Source organism: Saccopteryx bilineata, chromosome 5, assembly GCF_036850765.1.
Source record: "Saccopteryx bilineata isolate mSacBil1 chromosome 5, mSacBil1_pri_phased_curated, whole genome shotgun sequence".
NCBI classification, from domain to species: domain Eukaryota; kingdom Metazoa; phylum Chordata; class Mammalia; order Chiroptera; family Emballonuridae; genus Saccopteryx; species Saccopteryx bilineata.
Window position 1 is genome coordinate 256,845,619 of NC_089494.1, and position 18,390 is coordinate 256,864,008.

General features: G+C 38.0%; 1 protein-coding gene across 1 annotated transcript in view; it reads left to right on the forward strand.

The window, feature by feature from the left end:
* The window catches only part of FBXL5 (F-box and leucine rich repeat protein 5), a 39,555-nt gene extending 21,504 nt beyond the window's left edge, over window positions 1-18,051 (forward strand). Inside the window, exons 7-11 of the mRNA XM_066279477.1 lie at window positions 2,406-2,554; window positions 3,167-3,249; window positions 4,653-5,378; window positions 10,505-10,653; window positions 17,269-18,051. Of these exons, the coding sequence (XP_066135574.1) occupies window positions 2,406-2,554; window positions 3,167-3,249; window positions 4,653-5,378; window positions 10,505-10,653; window positions 17,269-17,345 (1,184 nt within the window). The 3' untranslated portion in view covers window positions 17,346-18,051. The remainder of the gene's footprint in view (window positions 1-2,405; window positions 2,555-3,166; window positions 3,250-4,652; window positions 5,379-10,504; window positions 10,654-17,268) is intronic.
* The last annotated feature ends 339 nt before the right edge of the window (window positions 18,052-18,390 follow it).

Sequence of the window (18,390 nt, forward strand, 5' to 3'; positions counted from 1 at the left end):
ATAGTATTTATTGAGTCATCAGTGGCCCAGAAGAAGGAGCATGATGCTGTTAAATCTGTTTTTCTTTTCTTTTTAAAAACATTTATTGAGGTGACATTGGTTAATAAAATGATACAGTTTGAGATGCACAGTTCTGTAACACATGATCTGTATGTTGTCAGTGTGTGTCAGCCCCCCAGGTCAAGGTCCTTCCGTCACTGTTTATGCCCCCATATGGATCGTTTGTTCATTTGTGAACAGTCATACCACTTGCCTCACATGATTGTAGAACTGAGAAGTAATCTATTGAATAGTCTTTGCAAGTGGTAAGGGACTAGTACAGCTATTCGTTGAGCACTAGGGAAGAATTCATGGGCAAATAAGACTTGATCTCTGGCCTTAAAATACTCACGGGTGAGAATTTAGAAGACATGATTCTTAATTCAAGATACATAATGAGAAATGCATGTTAATAGAGTGCAGAAAGATGCTATTTCGGAATGGAGAACATAAAATTTGCTGTAGATATTATTCAGGTAATTTACTAAAGATGAAATAGTAAAAAAACAAATTAGCAGATAGAATATCCTTCTACTTGGTAAAACTGAACCTCTAGGAAATTTTTATTCTAAGCTGTGCACTTAAAAAATAGCAAGCTGGTCTGGCAAAAGAACTAAACGTGTGGAGCATAAGGACTGTAAATTTAAAGATCATTCTCTCAGTAGCAGGTTTATTTTATGAAATGAGAGTGCCCCATTTTGATATAGTTTGAAAGTGCTGCATAAGGAAGAAAGGTCTGTTCCAGTTAGAGGCACGTACTTTCTGAGCTTGGGGTCAATAGTGAACAGAAGGGGGGAAATCTCTGGCTTTGTTTAGCTGAAAATTTGGAGAGGGTAGGCAGTTAATAAACACAGGCAAAATGTATAATTTATTCGATAGTGTCAGTGCTGTGGAGAAAAATTAAGAAGGGCAGGAACGCCAGGAAGAGGAAAGAAGTTAGGATTTTAAATAGAGTGATTAGGTAGGGTCCCCTGAGAAATTTGAGCAAAGACCTTAAGGAAGTAGGTCTTTACACAGGTGTCACCCTTGGGAAGACTTGGTTTATCCATTCTAGAAAATTAATTCATAATGCCCACGTTGAGTTTCAAAGGCTTTACCAAACTGTGTCTGTCTCCCTCCACACCTGAAGGTAGCTGAAGTGAAGGCTGTTGTTGTCCTTTGTATTGAAGGGGGCAAATTAAGGCTTTAAGGTTAAGGCCTTCAAAGATAATATGTCCGTTCAGTTGTTCAGTGGCTCGCAGACTAAACTTTGGATCTGCCCTCTGTGTTGGTGCTTTTTCAGCTTGGCTGTCTGTCCCCTTACTTCTGTGTTGTAGAGAAATTAATGTTTTAAGATTTCATAGTAAATGATATACTTTCAGATACAGAGGGCCACAGAAAGAAGAATCATTTGGGAATAAAATTATAGGAGAATAAATAGTGTTAACTAAAAGTTATTTTTAACCCTATATTTTATATTTATATATCTGTCTGGTTAAAGGAAGAATTTTGGATAATATCCATAAACATGGAACCATTAGTTACAATTCGGAATTTTTCTTTTTACTTATGTTCATTTTGTCAGCTATATTTTTTTATGAGACTTCATTAACTTATTCAATTAAACTGTTAAGTTAGATCTTCAAAGCAGAGCAACAGTAGGGCCTTGAGAAAGGTGATAAAATTATTAGTTCATTCTTTTTAGTGTGATGTATTTTTTTTCCTTATATCAAGTTTGTAGTTTTGTTGCTGTGTTTGCTGTTACAGTAGTGCATCCTATTGTAAACATCCATGCCCTCCAGAACTTCCTAAACAAAAAGCAAAAGCCATGCTCGTTTTTGACTTCTTGAAAATCCTAAGGCCCTTTTCCTTTGCTTGATTCATTATGACCAGGCTAACTTAATTGTTTCAGATCTCTTCCAGCTCTGTGTCCCTTTTATTAGGTAAAATAACAAATGGTACTTTTATTATAGTTCTTTTTTTTTTTGATGTCTTGTATTCTCTTGAAGAACTCCCAATATTTTTCAAGTATCCAATTTTTTTTCAGTTTCTGAAACTAGAGTTGTTTTTTCTTTTCTTCTGCTGCCTACCTTGAAACGAAAATCCACTTTCAAGCTTGAAGTATATGAAAAAATAAATAAAAAACTTCCCTTCCTTCTCATTGTAAAGCTTTCTTTATTCCCTACTTCTTTTTAGTTGAAGCCAGACCTGTTACATATGTGCAGCCCCGGAGAGGGAGACCTTGTCCGTTTAACTTGCTTGGCATACATACATGAATTAGTTTAAGGATAGCGGAAGTATTTCATATTGAATGATTTGGTGATTCCTTGAGTAGCCTAATTATAATTAGTGTATCAAGTTCTTAGACTTTTGAATTCATTTTACAGAAGAGTCTGCAGAGGAGTCGATTGCTATCAGCATTGCACAAATGGAAAAGCGTTTACTCCATGGCTTAATTCATAATGTTCTGCCATATGTTGGTACTTCTGTAAAAACTTTAGTATTAGCATACAGCTCTGCCGTTTCCAGCAAAATGGTATGTATGAATTAGCACTAGTTTGGGTATTAACAAAAACTAGCGATGATCTCAATTTGCTTTGCTTATTCCTGAGTTTAATTTACAAGAAAGAAACAAATAAACTGGACCCATGAGAGTCCTCCCAGGGGTAGGCGTACACTGCTGACTTTAATATTGTTCTGTCTGTTCTCACAGTAGTCTCTGTACGTAAATATCACTTTGTACACACTATAGAAAAGGGTACAGAGGGGAGAAGAGGTTAAACAGTTTGTTCAGCTTTACAGACATAGGTGAGGACGTGCGGTTTTGTATGAATCTTCACAGTATGTGAGGCACGGTAAGATGGGCAGGTGAAATCCAGCCTCAGTTCTATAAAAATCTGTCTTGTGACGTCTTATGTCAGAATCTCCTTGGCTATTCCTTAGAAGTGTAAATTTCCTGGTTCTGATTTCACAATTACTAAAGCAGATTTTCCGGGGTTTGAGCCCAGAGTATATATTGACAATGAGGATTTGAAGCGATTTTTATACGCACGAATGTTTGAGAACCCTGGCTTATGTCACGTCCTAGAAGTTGCGTCTCGTGTTTAAGTCGTGTCTGTCGAGCTTCACGGTGACCGTTCCCCTCCAGGTCAGGCAGATTTTGGAGCTTTGCCCCAACCTGGAGCATCTGGACCTCACCCAAACTGACATTTCAGATTCTGCGTTTGACAGGTTAGTTCCTTTTGAATATTTAAATATGACTTCTAACCCTGAGTCTGTACAATTGCATTGTAGTTCCTCATTTGCAAAATAGTAGTGCAGTCATACTATTACTTTTTACTGTCAACTCTCAGCTACGTGTGACTGAACGTGATAGCACTTCCACTTCTCTGCCCCTTGCCTGGTCCGGTCTAGCCGGCTCAACACTCCAGTCTGTATCGTTCTGCCGTTCTCACAGTCCTGTATTGTGTCTGGCCTTAGAGCCTTGCTGTGCACTGAGGTTTCTAAGTGGGTTCAGTTTTAGTTGGTTCCAAGTACCATTTGGCAAAGCTCCCTCTTGCATTCTCCGTGTTGATTCTGAAATGATAACACTTTCTTCAAGGTACACTCACTCTTGACAGTTTATTTCTTTGAGTGCCACCAGTTTCCTTTGTGGGAGGCCTCCCTGTCCCCTCTGCAGCGCAGCGTCTGTCCCAGCCCCTGTCCCGTGTCAGGGAGAGCTGGCCTCTGCCCGGTCCTCGGGCGCATTGCATCTGAGCTTCCTGCGTTAGTCAGCAGTCACTCCTTTCCTCACGTGTGCACAGCCTTCCCTCGACTGGGGACTTGTCAGTAAAAAAACTAAGTTTTCTTTCCTGGCCTTCTGTTAGGTTAGCTGTACTCTTAGTTCCTAATTACTTTGATTGTGTTTTTGTATTTCTAGCATCTAAAATAGTGACTGACAATATATAAGGTCTACCGGAAAGTTCTGTCCATTTTTGGAATAAAACAAAATACGAATTTTTCTTACCATCAATAAACTTTATTAAATAATATAATTGCCATTATTATTAATGATTTCTTGCCAGCATGAGGGCAATTTGTATATCCCATTTTTGAAAAATGTTTTATCTTTTGATGCAAAAAATTGAACCAGTGCTTGTTTGATATCCTCTTCATTTTTGAATTTTTTGCCCTTCAAAAAATTTTGTAAGGACAAATACAAGTGATAGTCAGTATTATTTCTTCACCAAACACTTTGAATAAATTTCTACATGCTTCTGTAGCATTTCTTCCTTGTTGAAATTCCTAAAAATTACAGTGGCGTAAATTAACTTTATCAGTAGCCATGGGTACACTATCGCTTCACACATAAGACAAACGTGAACCAACTTTGTTTTAATTTGCTACGTCAGTATGTATACATTAAGTGATAAAAAATAGAGAGGCACACGTGCGCCAAATAAACATGTGCTTACGTGTCGAAACTTGTTGTGATAGAAACAGACAGAACTTTCCGGTAGACCTTACATATTCAGTAAATGTTTGATTGTAGTAGATTTAAAGTCTTTCTTTTATGTCTCATCTATTTTCATATAGTCAAGTGCTTGTGAAGACTTGCCCCTGTCCACTAATAGTCTGTTCCCTCCTAACCACAGTTGGTCTTGGCTTGGGTGCTGTCAGAGTCTTCGGCACCTCGATCTGTCTGGGTGTGAGAAAATCACAGATGCGGCTCTAGAGAAGGTTTCTAGAGCTCTTGGGATCCTGACACCTTTTCAGAGTGGCCTTTCGGAAACTTCTGCAAGCAAAATCACTTCGACTGCATGGAAAAATAAAGACATTGCCGTGCAGTCCACCCAGCAGCACGCTCATGTGCAGGATTTAACTAACAAGGGCATTGGAGAAGAAATTGATAATGAACACCCCTGGACTAAGCCTGTGTCTTCTGAAAACTTCCCTTCTCCTTACGTGTGGATGTTAGATGCCGAAGACCTGGCCGATATTGAAGATGCTGTGGAGTGGCGACACAGAAACGTGGAAAGCCTCTGCGTCGTGGAGACGGCCCCCGAGCTGAGCTGCTCTTCCTCTGGTTGCTACAGTAAGGACATTGTCGGACTAAGGACGAGTGTCTGCTGGCAGCAGCATTGTGCATCGCCAGCCTTCGCATATTGCGGTCATTCATTCTGTTGTACAGGAATGGCTCTCAGAACTATGTCAGCACTCCCAGAGCCCTCTGGACTGTGCGGAAAGGCAGCAAGGACTAGACTGCTTAGGGACAAAGACCTGGTTTCCTCTGGGAGTGAAAAGTCTGATCAAGAGACTGGACGTGTGCTCCTGTTTCTCAGTCTGTCTGGTTGTTATCAGATCACAGACCATGGTCTCAGGTAAGTCATCCGTTGCAGTTTTAGGAAATGGACATGGTCTCATTCTCAAATGGAATAGAGAATTTTGAACTAGGTGTCATGCCTTTTAGCTGATTTATTTAACCAAGAGAGTTATTTGTCCTGCCTTTAAAGTGTTGGAATAAGATAACTTTAGCATGAAGTTTCATTTCAGTTAGTTCAAATACTTTGTGACGTGGAAGAACATAAATTGAAAATTTTAATGAACACGTAGCAGATGCCTATAGCACATTTCCTGTGGTACTCTAGTGGATGTCACCTTGAATAACAGGACTTTCTACCCTTAAGCACTTGTAACAGAGAAGGAAGTATGTATACCTTATTCTGTAGCTGGGCATTATTTGTGTACATGCTTTAAGGGATTTTTGAATAAAGATTCAAAGAAGAGAGTAAATGATCAGAGAATGTAATGAAGAAATAATACTGAATTGGACCTGGAGGGAAGATGGAGAATTTGACAGGTGGCAGTGGGAGAAGGGACAGTTCCAAGCAGTGGGGGTCACTGGAGCACACCGCAAAGCACTGTTGTGCCTTCTGATGGGTTATTTTGCTGTGGTTGTTCTCAGCATTAATAATGTGCAGTAATGATTCAATTATCTTTGATACGAGCCTTTGGAAATTGATTATGTGTTTTATGTTCTACCTTCTAACAGACTTGAATTTTACTAAGGCTCTTTAGTAATGTGGTTTCAGACGTGTTAAACAATGAAAATTCATCCAGCATAGGGCTCAATGGTCTCTTTTTTAAATATAATTTTTAGCAGATTAAATTGAACTTGGTGGGGAATGTTTTGAGGAGACTGGCATTCCAGTTTGGTTGTAATGAAGGATATATATTTAGGGAATAGTGAGAGATAAGGCTCAGAGTTTGAATTCAGGGCAGAATTCATTTGGGGATAGGAGAAACTCAGAAACTATCCTATTTGTTCTTGTTTGGACTGGTAGCCAGTCAGAAGAGTCTGCAATCTGAGTCCAAATGTTCTCTTTTTAATCAGATTATCTTGAAGGAGTCTTAATCATTTAGATATTTATTGAGCATCTACTACATTACTTGCCCTGTTCTAATTGCTAGGGAGCCATCCAAATGTTCTTCTTTTGTACAGTTTATAATGTATTGGTAGAAATAAATAATAATCATAATATCAAACCAAATGTTCTGAAGAAAAGTAAAGTAGGTTCTAGGCTAGAGAATGTTGAGAATGCTTCTTCGTGATTGATGAACAGGAAAGCCTTTGAAAGGAAGTAGTTTTTGAGTACATATTGGAATGAAGTTAGAAAGTGAATTTTGTGTGCATTTTCTGTGAAAGAAACTAAGGAAATAGAAAATACAAATTGAATATTTAGAAACAACTTTTTTGCATTCATTATGTTGGTTTAAAAAGTATTTCAATTCAATAATTATAACAATAAGTACAGTTGGTATCAGTGAGAGAACAAATATAATTCATGTAGGCTTTCAACTCAACTTATGGGAACAGAAGAGCTCAACTTATGGGAACGGAAGTGCTAGTTAGGAGAGCATACAGTGTATCCTTTTGCATTATTATGTTTTATTCAGAAATGAATGACATAAGTTTTGACAAGATGTTAAATGGTGCTTGTTACAAGAGCATTGTACAGTTGAACTGTTATTTAATTGATCTGTTTAAACCATTTACATTTAATGGTATTATTGATACAGCTAGATTTATTCCTGCCATCTTGCTGTTTGTTTTCCCTTGTTTCATCTTTTCTTTGTTCTTGTCTTGTTTCTTCCTGACTTCTTTTGGATTTATTTATTCAGTTTTTTAGTATCTATTTTAACTGCAGTATTTGTTGGTACCTCATTTATTTAGTATTTGCTTCAGGGTTCATATGCATCTTTAAAAAATCATGGTAAAATACATATCATAAAGGTTACCTACCATTTTAACTGTTTTAAGTGTACAACTCAGTGCATTAAAGTGCATTCATGTTGTTGTGTAACCTTCACCACTATTTCTAAAACTTTGTCATCACCCAAGACAAAATCTGTTAACTAGCAAGCAATAACTCCTATTCTCCCATTTCTCCCAGCCGCTGGTACAGTCTACTTTACTTTCTGTCTGTTATATACTTTCATTATGTCATGAGTACATCATGGAAATATAACACTTGTCCTTGTGTTTGGCTTATTTCATTTAACACAATATATTCAAGGTTTATCTATGTTTTAGCATGTATTAGAACTTCATTCCTTTTTATAACTGGGTAATATTCTGTATATACCACGTTTTGTTTATTCATCATTGATGGACACTTGGTTCGTTTCTACCTTTTATCTGCTGTGAATAATGCTGCTGTGAATATTGGCATACAAGTGTTTGAGCCATTGTTTTCATTTCTTTAATTTTTTAAACAATGTTTTGTAGTTTTCAGTGTATGTGTTTTGCCTTCTTAAATTCATTAAATATTTTCTTTTGATGGTATTGTAAATGGAATTAAAAATTCTTTTTAGATTGTTCATTGCTAGTATATAGAAATTTTTGCGTGTTGATTTTGAATTCTTCTACTTGATTGAACTAATTTATTAACTTGTTTTTGTGACTAGCATTTTCTACATGTAAGGTCATGTCGTGTCATATACAAACAGATGATTTTACTTCTAATTCCAGTTGGATGTTATTTATTGATTTATTTTTCTGGTCTCATTGCTTTTGCTGAACTTTCACACTGTGTTAAATGGAAGCGTCCTTGTGGGCATCCTTACCTTGTTTCTAATCTTAGGGAAGAGCTTTCAGTCTTTCACTGTTGAGTATGTTAAATACCGGGTTTCCACATATGGCCTTATTATATTGAGGAAGTCTATCCTGGTTCCAGTTTTCTGAGTGTCTTTATCATGAAAGAGTGTTTGATTTTGCAAATGGTTTTTCTACATCAATTGAGATGACTGTGTGCCCCGCCTTTCTTTCTGTTAACCTGGTGCATAGTGGTGTACTAAGTTGATTATTTTCATATGTTGAACCACCCATGCATTCCTGGATTGAAACCCATTTGGCAATGTTGTATAGTTCTTTTAAAATGCTCCTGGATTTAGTTTACAAGTATTTATTGAGGATCTTTGCATCTTTATTTGTCAGGGATTTGGTCTGTAATTTCTCCTTCTTATGCCTTTTTCTGTCTTTAGTATCAAGGTAACACTGATTTTATAGAATGAGTATGAAGCCTTCTTTACTGTTTTGGGAGAAATTGAGAAAGATTTTAAAAAATTAATTCTTCAATTACATTGACATACAATATTTTGTTTCAGCTGTACAACATAGTGATTAGACATTTATACATATACCTTACAAAGTGATCACCCTGATAAATCTAGTATCCATCTGACACTAGAGAATTAATGTTGATTCTTCTTTGAATGTTTAGGAGTATTCACCAGTGAAACTATCCGATTTTGGCCTCTTAGTTTCGAGGTTTTCAGTTACGAATTCGCTCTTCTTGCTTGTAATAGGTCTATTCTAATTTTTTTTGATTCTCCTCCTCCTCCTCCTTCTTTTAATTCTTTGTTTTTGAGTCAGTTTGGTACTTCTTATATCGTTAGGGAATTTGTCCATTTCATCCAGGTTATACAATTTTTTGGCACACAATGGTTTATGATACTATTATATAATCCTTTCTATTTCTGTATAATTGGTAGTAATGTCCCAACTCTCCTTTCTGACTTTGGTAATTTGAGCTTCCTTTCTTTTCTTTTTAGGCAGTCTAGCAAAAAGAACCAATTTTTGGTCTCATTGATTTTTCTCTATTATTTTTATAGTCTCTGTTTTTTAAAAAATTCTAATCTATTATTACTTCCTTTTTCTAGCTTTTAGTTTAGTTTGCTCTTTTTCTAATTCTAGGTGTTCAATTAGCTTATTGATTTAAGATCTTCATTTTTAATGTTGGTGTTCTCAACTCTAAAGTTTCCTGTAGGCCCTATTTTTGCTGCAAACCAGCTTTGATTTGTTGTGTTTTGTTTTCATCTCAGTTTGTGTGTGTGTGTGTGTGTGTGTGTGTGTGTGTGTGTGTGTGTGTATGTTTCTGTGTCTGTGTGTGTGATATTTTTCGCTTTTTCGCTTTGGCTCATCGGTTGTTTAATAGAATATTGTTTAACATCTACATGTTAACGATTTTCCAGTTTTCTTTCTTATTACTGATTGGTAGTTTGATTCCATTGTGATCAGAAAATATACTTTGTGTGATTTATCCTTTTTAAATTATTAAAACCAGTGGTGTTATGTGGTCTATCCTAGACAGATTGCATATTCTGCTGTTCTTAGAGTGTTTTATATATGTTTATTAGGTCTAATTGATTATGATGTGGTTCATGTTCTATATCTCTCTGTTGATCTTTTGTCTGATTGTTCTATTTATTTTGAAAATGGGGTATCAAAGTCTCCTTACTAGTTTTGCAGACCTATTTTTCTTTTCAATTCTGTTGATTTTTGTTTCATATATTTTGGGGCTCATTTGTTAGGTGTGTGTGTTTATAATTGCTTTATCGTATATTACTATCTTTATTTGTCTCTGGCAACCTCTTTGAAAAATTTAAAGTCTGTGTTGTTTGACAGCAGTATAGCCACCCTGGCGCTCTTGGTGACTTTTTGTGTGGAATCTGTTTGCTCATGCTTTTATATTTAACCTCTTTGTGTCTTTGCATTGAAAGTGAGGTCTCTTATAGGTAGTGTTATAGATACATCATGTTTTTATTTTTAAATCCAGTCTGCTAATCTTTGCTTTGTAATAGAAGTACTTGATTTACATTTAAAGTTATCTATATAATATATTATTTGATTCCTTTTTTCCCCTTGTTGTATCTTTGTAAGAGTTATTTTCTTAATTGTTACCTTGAGGATACAGTTAACAGAAGTTAAAACAGCCAACTTAGTTTGACAGCCAACTTAATTTCAATTATACAGAAACGCCTCGTTTTTTAAAAAGTCAAATGCATTCCTGCCCGAGGATGAGGTTAGTTACCATGTTTTATGGACATTCTTAAATTTCCTCATTACCACATTGAAAGGTCTGTTACTAGCGGTCTGGTGGGCCACTGGAAGACGTGAGCTTTCCTGGATTAACGTGTTCTAACTGCTGACTTGCTTCTCTTGCAGGGTTCTGGCTCTGGGCGGAGGGCTGCCTTACTTGGAGCACCTTAACCTCTCGGGTTGTCTTACTGTCACTGGCGCAGGCCTGCAGGACTTGGTGTCGGCATGTCCTTCTCTAAATGATGAATACTTTTACTACTGTGACAACATTAATGGTAATACCTTTTAACATTGAGATCCTGTTGAAGGAATTGGTTTAAAATTGTAACAATTCAGATCATTCTCAGGGTTTCTATTTAGTTTTCTAGATTTCTAATTACTGAACTATTTTGCTTTCAGATTTAGTCCTTTTTAGTTGATAAACTTTAAAAAAATCACATTTTCCTTAATTAGCTTCTCTAAAAGTAATTTATTTATTTATTTATTTATTTAGGTATTTTTTGAAAGAGGCAGGGAGGCAGTCAGGCAGACTCCCGCATGCACCTGACCAGGGTCCACCCAGCATGCCCACCAGGGAGTGATGCTTGGCCCATCTGAGTTGTTGCTCCATTGGGGCTGGAGCCATTCTTGCGCCTGAGGCGGAGGCCATGGAGCCATCCTCAGCGCCCGGGCCAACTTTGCTCCAATAGATCCTTGACTGCGGGAGGGGAAGAGAGAGACAGAGAGGAAGGAGAGGGGGAGGGGTGGAGAAGCAGATGGGCGCTTCTCCTGTGTGCCTTGGCCGGGAATCCAACCTGAGATTTCCGTATGCCCGGCCGATGCTCTACCGCTGGAGCCAATCGGCCAGGGCCTAAAAGTAATTTTTTACAGGTAATTTCAAATATTTATTCTGCCAGATTTGGGGGATATGTAGTAGTTTAGTCATTTCAAAATGGCAAGTTGTAGAAATATTAAAATTCATACGGAATATTGAGAAATTCTTCTAGACCGCTGTAACATTCATTAACAATGTTGATGTGTTGGTGTTCTAGATACACTGGTTCTCAGACGTGATAGACTCAGTTTCTTAGTGGGACAGCCGTATAAAATGCAGAGGGAGGGGGGCCTTGGTGATGCGGACTCCAGGGTTCCTGAGTCTGGTTCCAGACAAATCATGGAAGATGGAGGGGGCGGCGAGTGGAGGTGTGCTTCAGACATCACTAACGTTTTTATAGTCTTTTGAAGATTGATTCCTGAACCTACTTTTAACAATCATCAGATAAACAATGTTTCTATTTTTTGTTTTGGTTTTTAAGCCTTTCCCTGCCCTGCAATAGGCCTGCATTTTTTGCAGGGTATATTTTGTGCACTTTGAGGATTTGATATTCACTGGTAGAGACTGAAATTCTCAGAAGCATAAAAAACTGTTCTTCATTATTATTATTATTATTATTATTATTTTTTAAAACATTTTTATTTATTCATTATAGAGAGGAGAGAGAGAGAGAGAGAGAGAGAGAGAGAAGGGGGGAGGAGCAGGAAGCATCAACTCCCATATGTGCCTTGACCAGGCAAGCCCAGGGTTTTGAACCGGCAACCTCAGTGTTTCCAGGTTGACGCTTTACCCACTGCGCCACCACAAGTCAGGCTGTTCTTCATTATTAAGCAAGTCAACTTTCTGTATTTATAACTAGGAAAAATTTAGATGGTTTAGATTCTTATCATGCACTTGTCTTTTTACACTATATACGTTTGAGCCTGAATCATCTTACGATGATGGGAAGGTCAACTGAGTTTCTTTCAGGCAGAACGATGGACAGGAGCCAGGAAGACTGGGGAGAGGTATCTGCTTTGATGATGTACCAGTAGGCAGAGAAGTTAGCAAATCTGCTCTTTCTCAGAGATTAGATTTTCCTTAAAATATATATGAAGAGACAGGAGATAACAACTCTTATTTCTGGAATCGCATCGATGACGCAAGAGATGACCTTTTCCTGTCTTGAAATAGCAACACTAAGTTGGAACACTTCTTTGTTCTTTGTTACCTTTAGTGTATAATCAAGGAATGGTGAAGTGAATATCTGAAATGTTAGTTGCAACCCCCTAAGTATACAAAACAAAGTATGATCATTATGGTGACAGACTAGCTTCTTGTGTGGGTGCAGTGGTATGAGAAGGGATTTGTTTTTTTTTAATGTACAGTTATGTCATTTTAGGTGCAGTATTGTATTTCCGAAGGCTTATAGGATATATTATGAAAAGTAATCAGTAATCAATTATTTTTATGAGAAAAACATATGTACGTTGTACTTGAATTGCCCAGAATGATTTCAGCATAGGTTATGCTTGTAGGAATAAATCTCACAATCTAATTTGTTATATTTGTTTTGGGGTACATAGATATTATGGGGTGAGGGAGATTGGTCTCAGTTCATTTTTATGATCTGCCTACCTGCTTGTTTTGTGTGTATAATCTTTAAAACTTTTTGAAATAATTTGCATGATGGGATAAAATACTTAAAATCTTTTGCACTTTGTTAGGATGTTAGAATTCCATTCTTAACTGGTTTTGAATGTGTAAATTTTAAAGTGTTCTGAAAGAGCTGCTACATTTCTATTGTTGAATTTTAGATATTTTTTGTGATAAGTGGTAATTTTCAATAAATAAATCTGAATGAAGATACCTGACTTTGAAAGATGTGGAAGGAAATTGACAGTGCTTATATAATCCAATGCTGAGTCTCCTTTTACAGCTCAAAGCAGGATGTGGGGGAAACAGAGATTCTTTAAAGTTTATAGGGTGACTTGTCCTGTTAACTTGTATTCCAGAATCCAGCCAGTTGCTCTGATACAATCTTTTCTTTAAAAAGACAGGACAGCCTAGAAAGTGTTAGAACAAAGTTGCATTGCATCCAGGTTTGCAAGGTGACACGATTGATCAGAGCCTTTCGCTTCAGCTCGTGTACAGCAACTAGTTAGTGACTACTTAGGGAAGCCCCTTATTATTTCTGAAAGTAGTTAATATGCTTTATCCATGGTCTGAGAATAATAAGGAGCATACTTAGGTGACAGAAGATGTTTTAAACATATTGTCAAAAGAAAGTTTACATAGTTAACAACTAAAACTAAAAGAATAGACACTGTTAAACAGTATTCATGATCTGAATAATAAGTAAAGCAGAATGATCTGTGTCTTAAGCATTAGCAGAGATTTGGCAGAAGATAATTTAGTATCAAATATTTAAACAATACCTGCTGTGAGGAAGACACTACTAAACATGGATACAGAATGCCATTTTGATTCTTCAGAGTGATTCTTCATGACATTTAAATTTGTTACTTGATTGGTAAGATTTAAATATAAAAGAAGGCCTCTTAGCTATATTTTTAAAATGTTATTTAAGAAGTGTTAAATGGAATTGCCTCATTTTAGAGCTTTTCATGAAGTATATTTGAACAATGATAGCAAATAAACTGTACTTATTTGCATTTCAATATATGTATAATTTATGAATTAAGATAGATTAGCTCATAGTTTTGGAGGCTACAGTCTCAGATGATTGCTCTCTTATGTTTCTAATTTAAGTTAAAAAGGAATTAAAGGTAAGTGAAGGTAAGTGCAGATATACAGCATAAGTAAGGTGCTGAACCTCAAGTTATTTGGGTAAATAATTACAGCTAACATAACATACCTTAGTCATATTGTTTTCCAGTACAGCCTCACTTTTTCTGTTGTCCATTTATTCCCTTTTCTGAACAGCCCTTCTGTGATGCTTGAAAGTCTTACTGTTGACATTGCTTGAGATTTCCCGGCTTTGGGGATTACTGTTCCCCATTTTCTACAACGGGAGACTAACCCAGGTGGTTGTCTGCACTTGTACTTTGCCCTGGCCCGCCTGCAGTGAGGAGGAGCTGGCAGATAGCAGGATTGGGGTTCTGTCTACCTAATACAGGGCACATGTTTTTTCTCTCACTATGATCTGTACTATCATCCTTAGCCTTTGAGAGCAAAGAGTGACCCAGGTGGCCAGCATGGAGACGGAGGAGCTGGCCCCCTTGGTCTTTTGTGGTGGATGGTAAAAGAATTGGGAAAGATGGGTTTCTTAATGCAGTTAGCTCCTTTGAAGGCTCCCTTTTATCTTTTCCTTTGAAAAAGAGTAACATATCTCACTCTTCACTGCTTTCAGTTATTATTTAAGATTTCTTCTAGGCTACTGTTGCATTCACAATAAAGACATTTTGAGGTACTTTAGGAAGTTTTAGTTTGGAGAAGTATATGAATTCTCCATGTCTATTTCCTCTTATTTCTCTTTTTGTAAAAAATTTTTGGAATAGAATCACATACAGAGAAAATGATAATCAGATAACGTTTTTGCAGAGCTCAGCAGTTCAAGCGTTTCATCACAGGCACTCCGTGTCAGGGCGAGATGCCGTGCCCTCATGAAGCAGGGGGCACGGCCGGAGGAGAGGCGGGCAGAGCAGTACGGGTGGGGCGGGGGCAGGACGGGAAGGGGTTGCGTGGAGGGGTGGGTGGCGGTGGTGGGGAGGGGAGCAGAGAGGGACAAATATGTACCCCGTGGTGGGATATAAAACAGAGACTTGTGGACACAGATAAAAGTCAGGTGGTTACCAGGGGGAGGGTTGGGGGAGGGGAGCAAAGGGACAAAAAACGATTTGACTTTGGGTGATGGGCACACAACACAGTCAACAGTTCAAATGCTATAGAGACGTGCACCTGAAACCTGTGTACTCTTATGATCAATGTCACCCCATTAAATTTCATTTCAAAATAAAGTGCTTGTCTTGAGATCTCAAAAAGAAAGAAAATCTAAAAGCTGAAAACGTTTCCAAAGGGAAAACCAGTGAAAGGCTAGCAGTGGGAAAGGGTTCAGACCCTATTCCTCATGAGGGCGTTTCCGGTAAACACTGAGAAGCACTAGACATTTTATCCCGCAGTTGGTTAAGACGGCTAACCTTGTGTCTCGTTCAAGAGAACATAATCTTAACAAAAATGCTACTTTGGGAATTTGAACTTTGAAACATTCACCTTCTTTTAAAAACAGAATAGATTTTAATTTTGGTTAAATAAGAAGATGGGCTTGTGGTAATTCAGTTTTATATTTGAAATAATTTTAGACTTTAAAAAAAATTCTTTATTAATTCTACTTGATTGTGTTACCATGGATTCCAAGTGTCCCATTCAATATAACTCCCTCCCCTCCCCCCTTTGTCCCCCATATGCCCCCTCTGCCCCTCCTCCTAACTCCCTCCCCCTTCCCCTCTGGGATTTGCTGTCTTGTTATCTGTATCTCTGTGTTATGTATATATAATATCACTAATCCTCCACCTTCTCTGGTCCCATGCCCTCATCCCCCTTCCCTCTGACAGCTGTCCCTCTGCTCCCTGTGACCCCACCTCTGAATAGTCTTAGACTTGGTAGGTGGAGAACGTGACACCTGTAAGCATGGACTGACATGACGGATGCTGGGGTGTCCGCAGCTGCAGCAGGGATTAGCGGCCGGGGCCAGTCTGCTCACAGGCACCACCGCCGTTTCCTAGCAGCCCTCCTATCCCAGGCACCGCCTTTACCCCAAAGATCAGTGAGAGGAAGTGAAATGCTGAGCTGGCGCAGTTCAGCAAGTATACTGTTTGTCAAGTCCATTAGTTTCTTACTTAAAGACACATGATCATTTCTGTAGTGAAACTCATGACCATGATGCTTCATTGATTAGATAGCCCAAGGCATTTGCCCTTTTCTGTTGTCATCTATGTCATTTCAGGGAGTCAAGGAAATGGTCAATTCTGGGAAATAAATGTGTGTTTAGTTGCAAGTAGTTATTTTTGAGGTTGGTAATTAGCATAGTGGCCTTTTGCAATGGATTGCTGTTTTAAAATTAAAGCTTATTTAAAATGTTTCTGGTTAGGCTATGTATGTCAGTCTTCTGGAGCACTGCAGTTTTCAGTTATAGCCCTTTTGACTTAGTCTATAATAAAATTACATGTCATGTATTTTTGTATGATTCTTACATACCACAATTGCAAGTATTTTGGTTCTGATTGATGAGTCATGGTACACATGTACCGAAAGGCTTCAGTATAGTGAAAATCTCCTTTTCCACATTGGCCTGCCTTAAGAAAACTGATTCATTCAAAATAATTGACGTCTGAATGTGTGCCAGGATATCTTTTTTTGGACACTTTCTAATTCACAGCTCTGTTCCCTAATGGTCTGTTACCTAGTGTCTGGATAGCATAAAATGACTGGGACTCTTAAGAGAGTGTTACTGCTCTTTGTAGTGAATCACTTTGATTATGTCTCAGATATGTTTGTGTATATAGTTAGTCACTCATTATCTACTTAATTCTGGAAGATAGTTTGACTTAATCCTACAATGTGATTTATTTCAGCTGCAGATGTTAGATAAAGATACAACAAACATGTTAAGCCTATGTCTATATAGTTTTTAAAATTTGAATGTAATATTTATTGTAACTGCCCAATGTTGGATTCTTTAGCTGATCTATCATAGACGAGGCTGTTTGTGCCTTACTGTATTTCTCCGAAGGGTGTTCAGAGTGTGAGAAATTGCTAAGTTAGCCTGGCAGTCTCTCCTGTGGGTCACCTCCTTTTCCCCTTGGTTTTTTATTTCGTAAGAATGTTGCCAAAATGTTATCTCCCTTCTTCTTTCATTTAGCTTTTGGATCAAGAAAGATACATTAGTTAAAATCAGGTCATTGGCAGTTTTTGTGTCTGAATAATTTTTTTATATGCTCAATGTGAAATTTTACTTCTTTGTTATAAATGCATTGCTGCTTTTAAAAAAAGGTGTTTTAAGCTCTTCCGTAAGCAGGATTATTTTTCTGTGGTCCCTGAGAAATTCCCCCTTTCACACTTGTCTGTTTTTACGCAGGTCCGCATGCCGACACCGCCAGCGGATGCCAGAACCTGCAGTGTGGTTTCCGAGCCTGCTGCCGCTCTGGCGAGTGACCCGCCTCCTGCCCTTTGTCTACTTCACTTAGCTGAGCAGGCTCCCTTTCATGCACTTTACTCAGAGCACATTTCTTGTGTTAACTGTCCCCTTCTGAGTGTGACTTGTTTTGGCCCCATTCCGTACAGCCTCAGAAATCTTCATTTCCCAGTGAATTGTACAGTGTTGTTTCTCTTGCAAATCATGTTTTTGTTTTAGAAAGGGATTAGGTCTTTTCAAAAGGGGGAGAACAGTTTTATCAGATTTCTTTAAATTGAATGCTTTGAAAGTAATGTCACTAACGCCTTGCCATTTAAAGTATTTTTTAGATTATTTTGCGTTTTCAAGTCAGTGGGGGTTATGGGTTCTCTTCCTATCAGTAAACACTGTACAAGCTTTGCAGACCTTTTCAGACATCCACTTCAGAAGTTTTATTTTCAAAGACTGCACATTTTTGGAAACCAGTCTTTTTTCCATGTTGTTTCCTTTCTTTGAACATTCTCAGAGGGCCAATTCAAACATACCCCATGGAAGATTCTTTAAGATGACACAACACGTTGGCCCCTTGGTGGCTCGGCGACTGGCAGCCCACCACCGTGTTGGTATTTGCGTTCTCCGGGAACCTGGCTCCACCGCTGTCTCTACACGGTCAGATTGGGGGTGTGTTTCCAAATCCCACAATCATTTGAAGAAATGTACAAATAAAAATCTACTTCGAGGACTTTACCAAGTCATTTCTTTCGTGTTTTGATTTCATTCTAAATCTCAGTGCAGGTTTACTTTGGTATAACATACCACTCGATATTTCAGTGCCTGTGAAATCATGACCTTGATAAACAGTTTAAGATAGAAACCTAATTTTATTTAGCTGAACTGTCTTTTTGAAATTAACTGTGCAGTAGCCAAAATCTGAGTTATTGAGCACGTCTTCATTGCTGTGTGAAATGACGGGAGTGGAGAACGACCGCAGGAGGCGCACGCTGAGTGGGTTGTAGGTAATGCTGCGTGGGGTTCTCTGTGGTGAGGGAGACGGGAGTGGGGAACGACCGCAGGAGGCGCACGCTG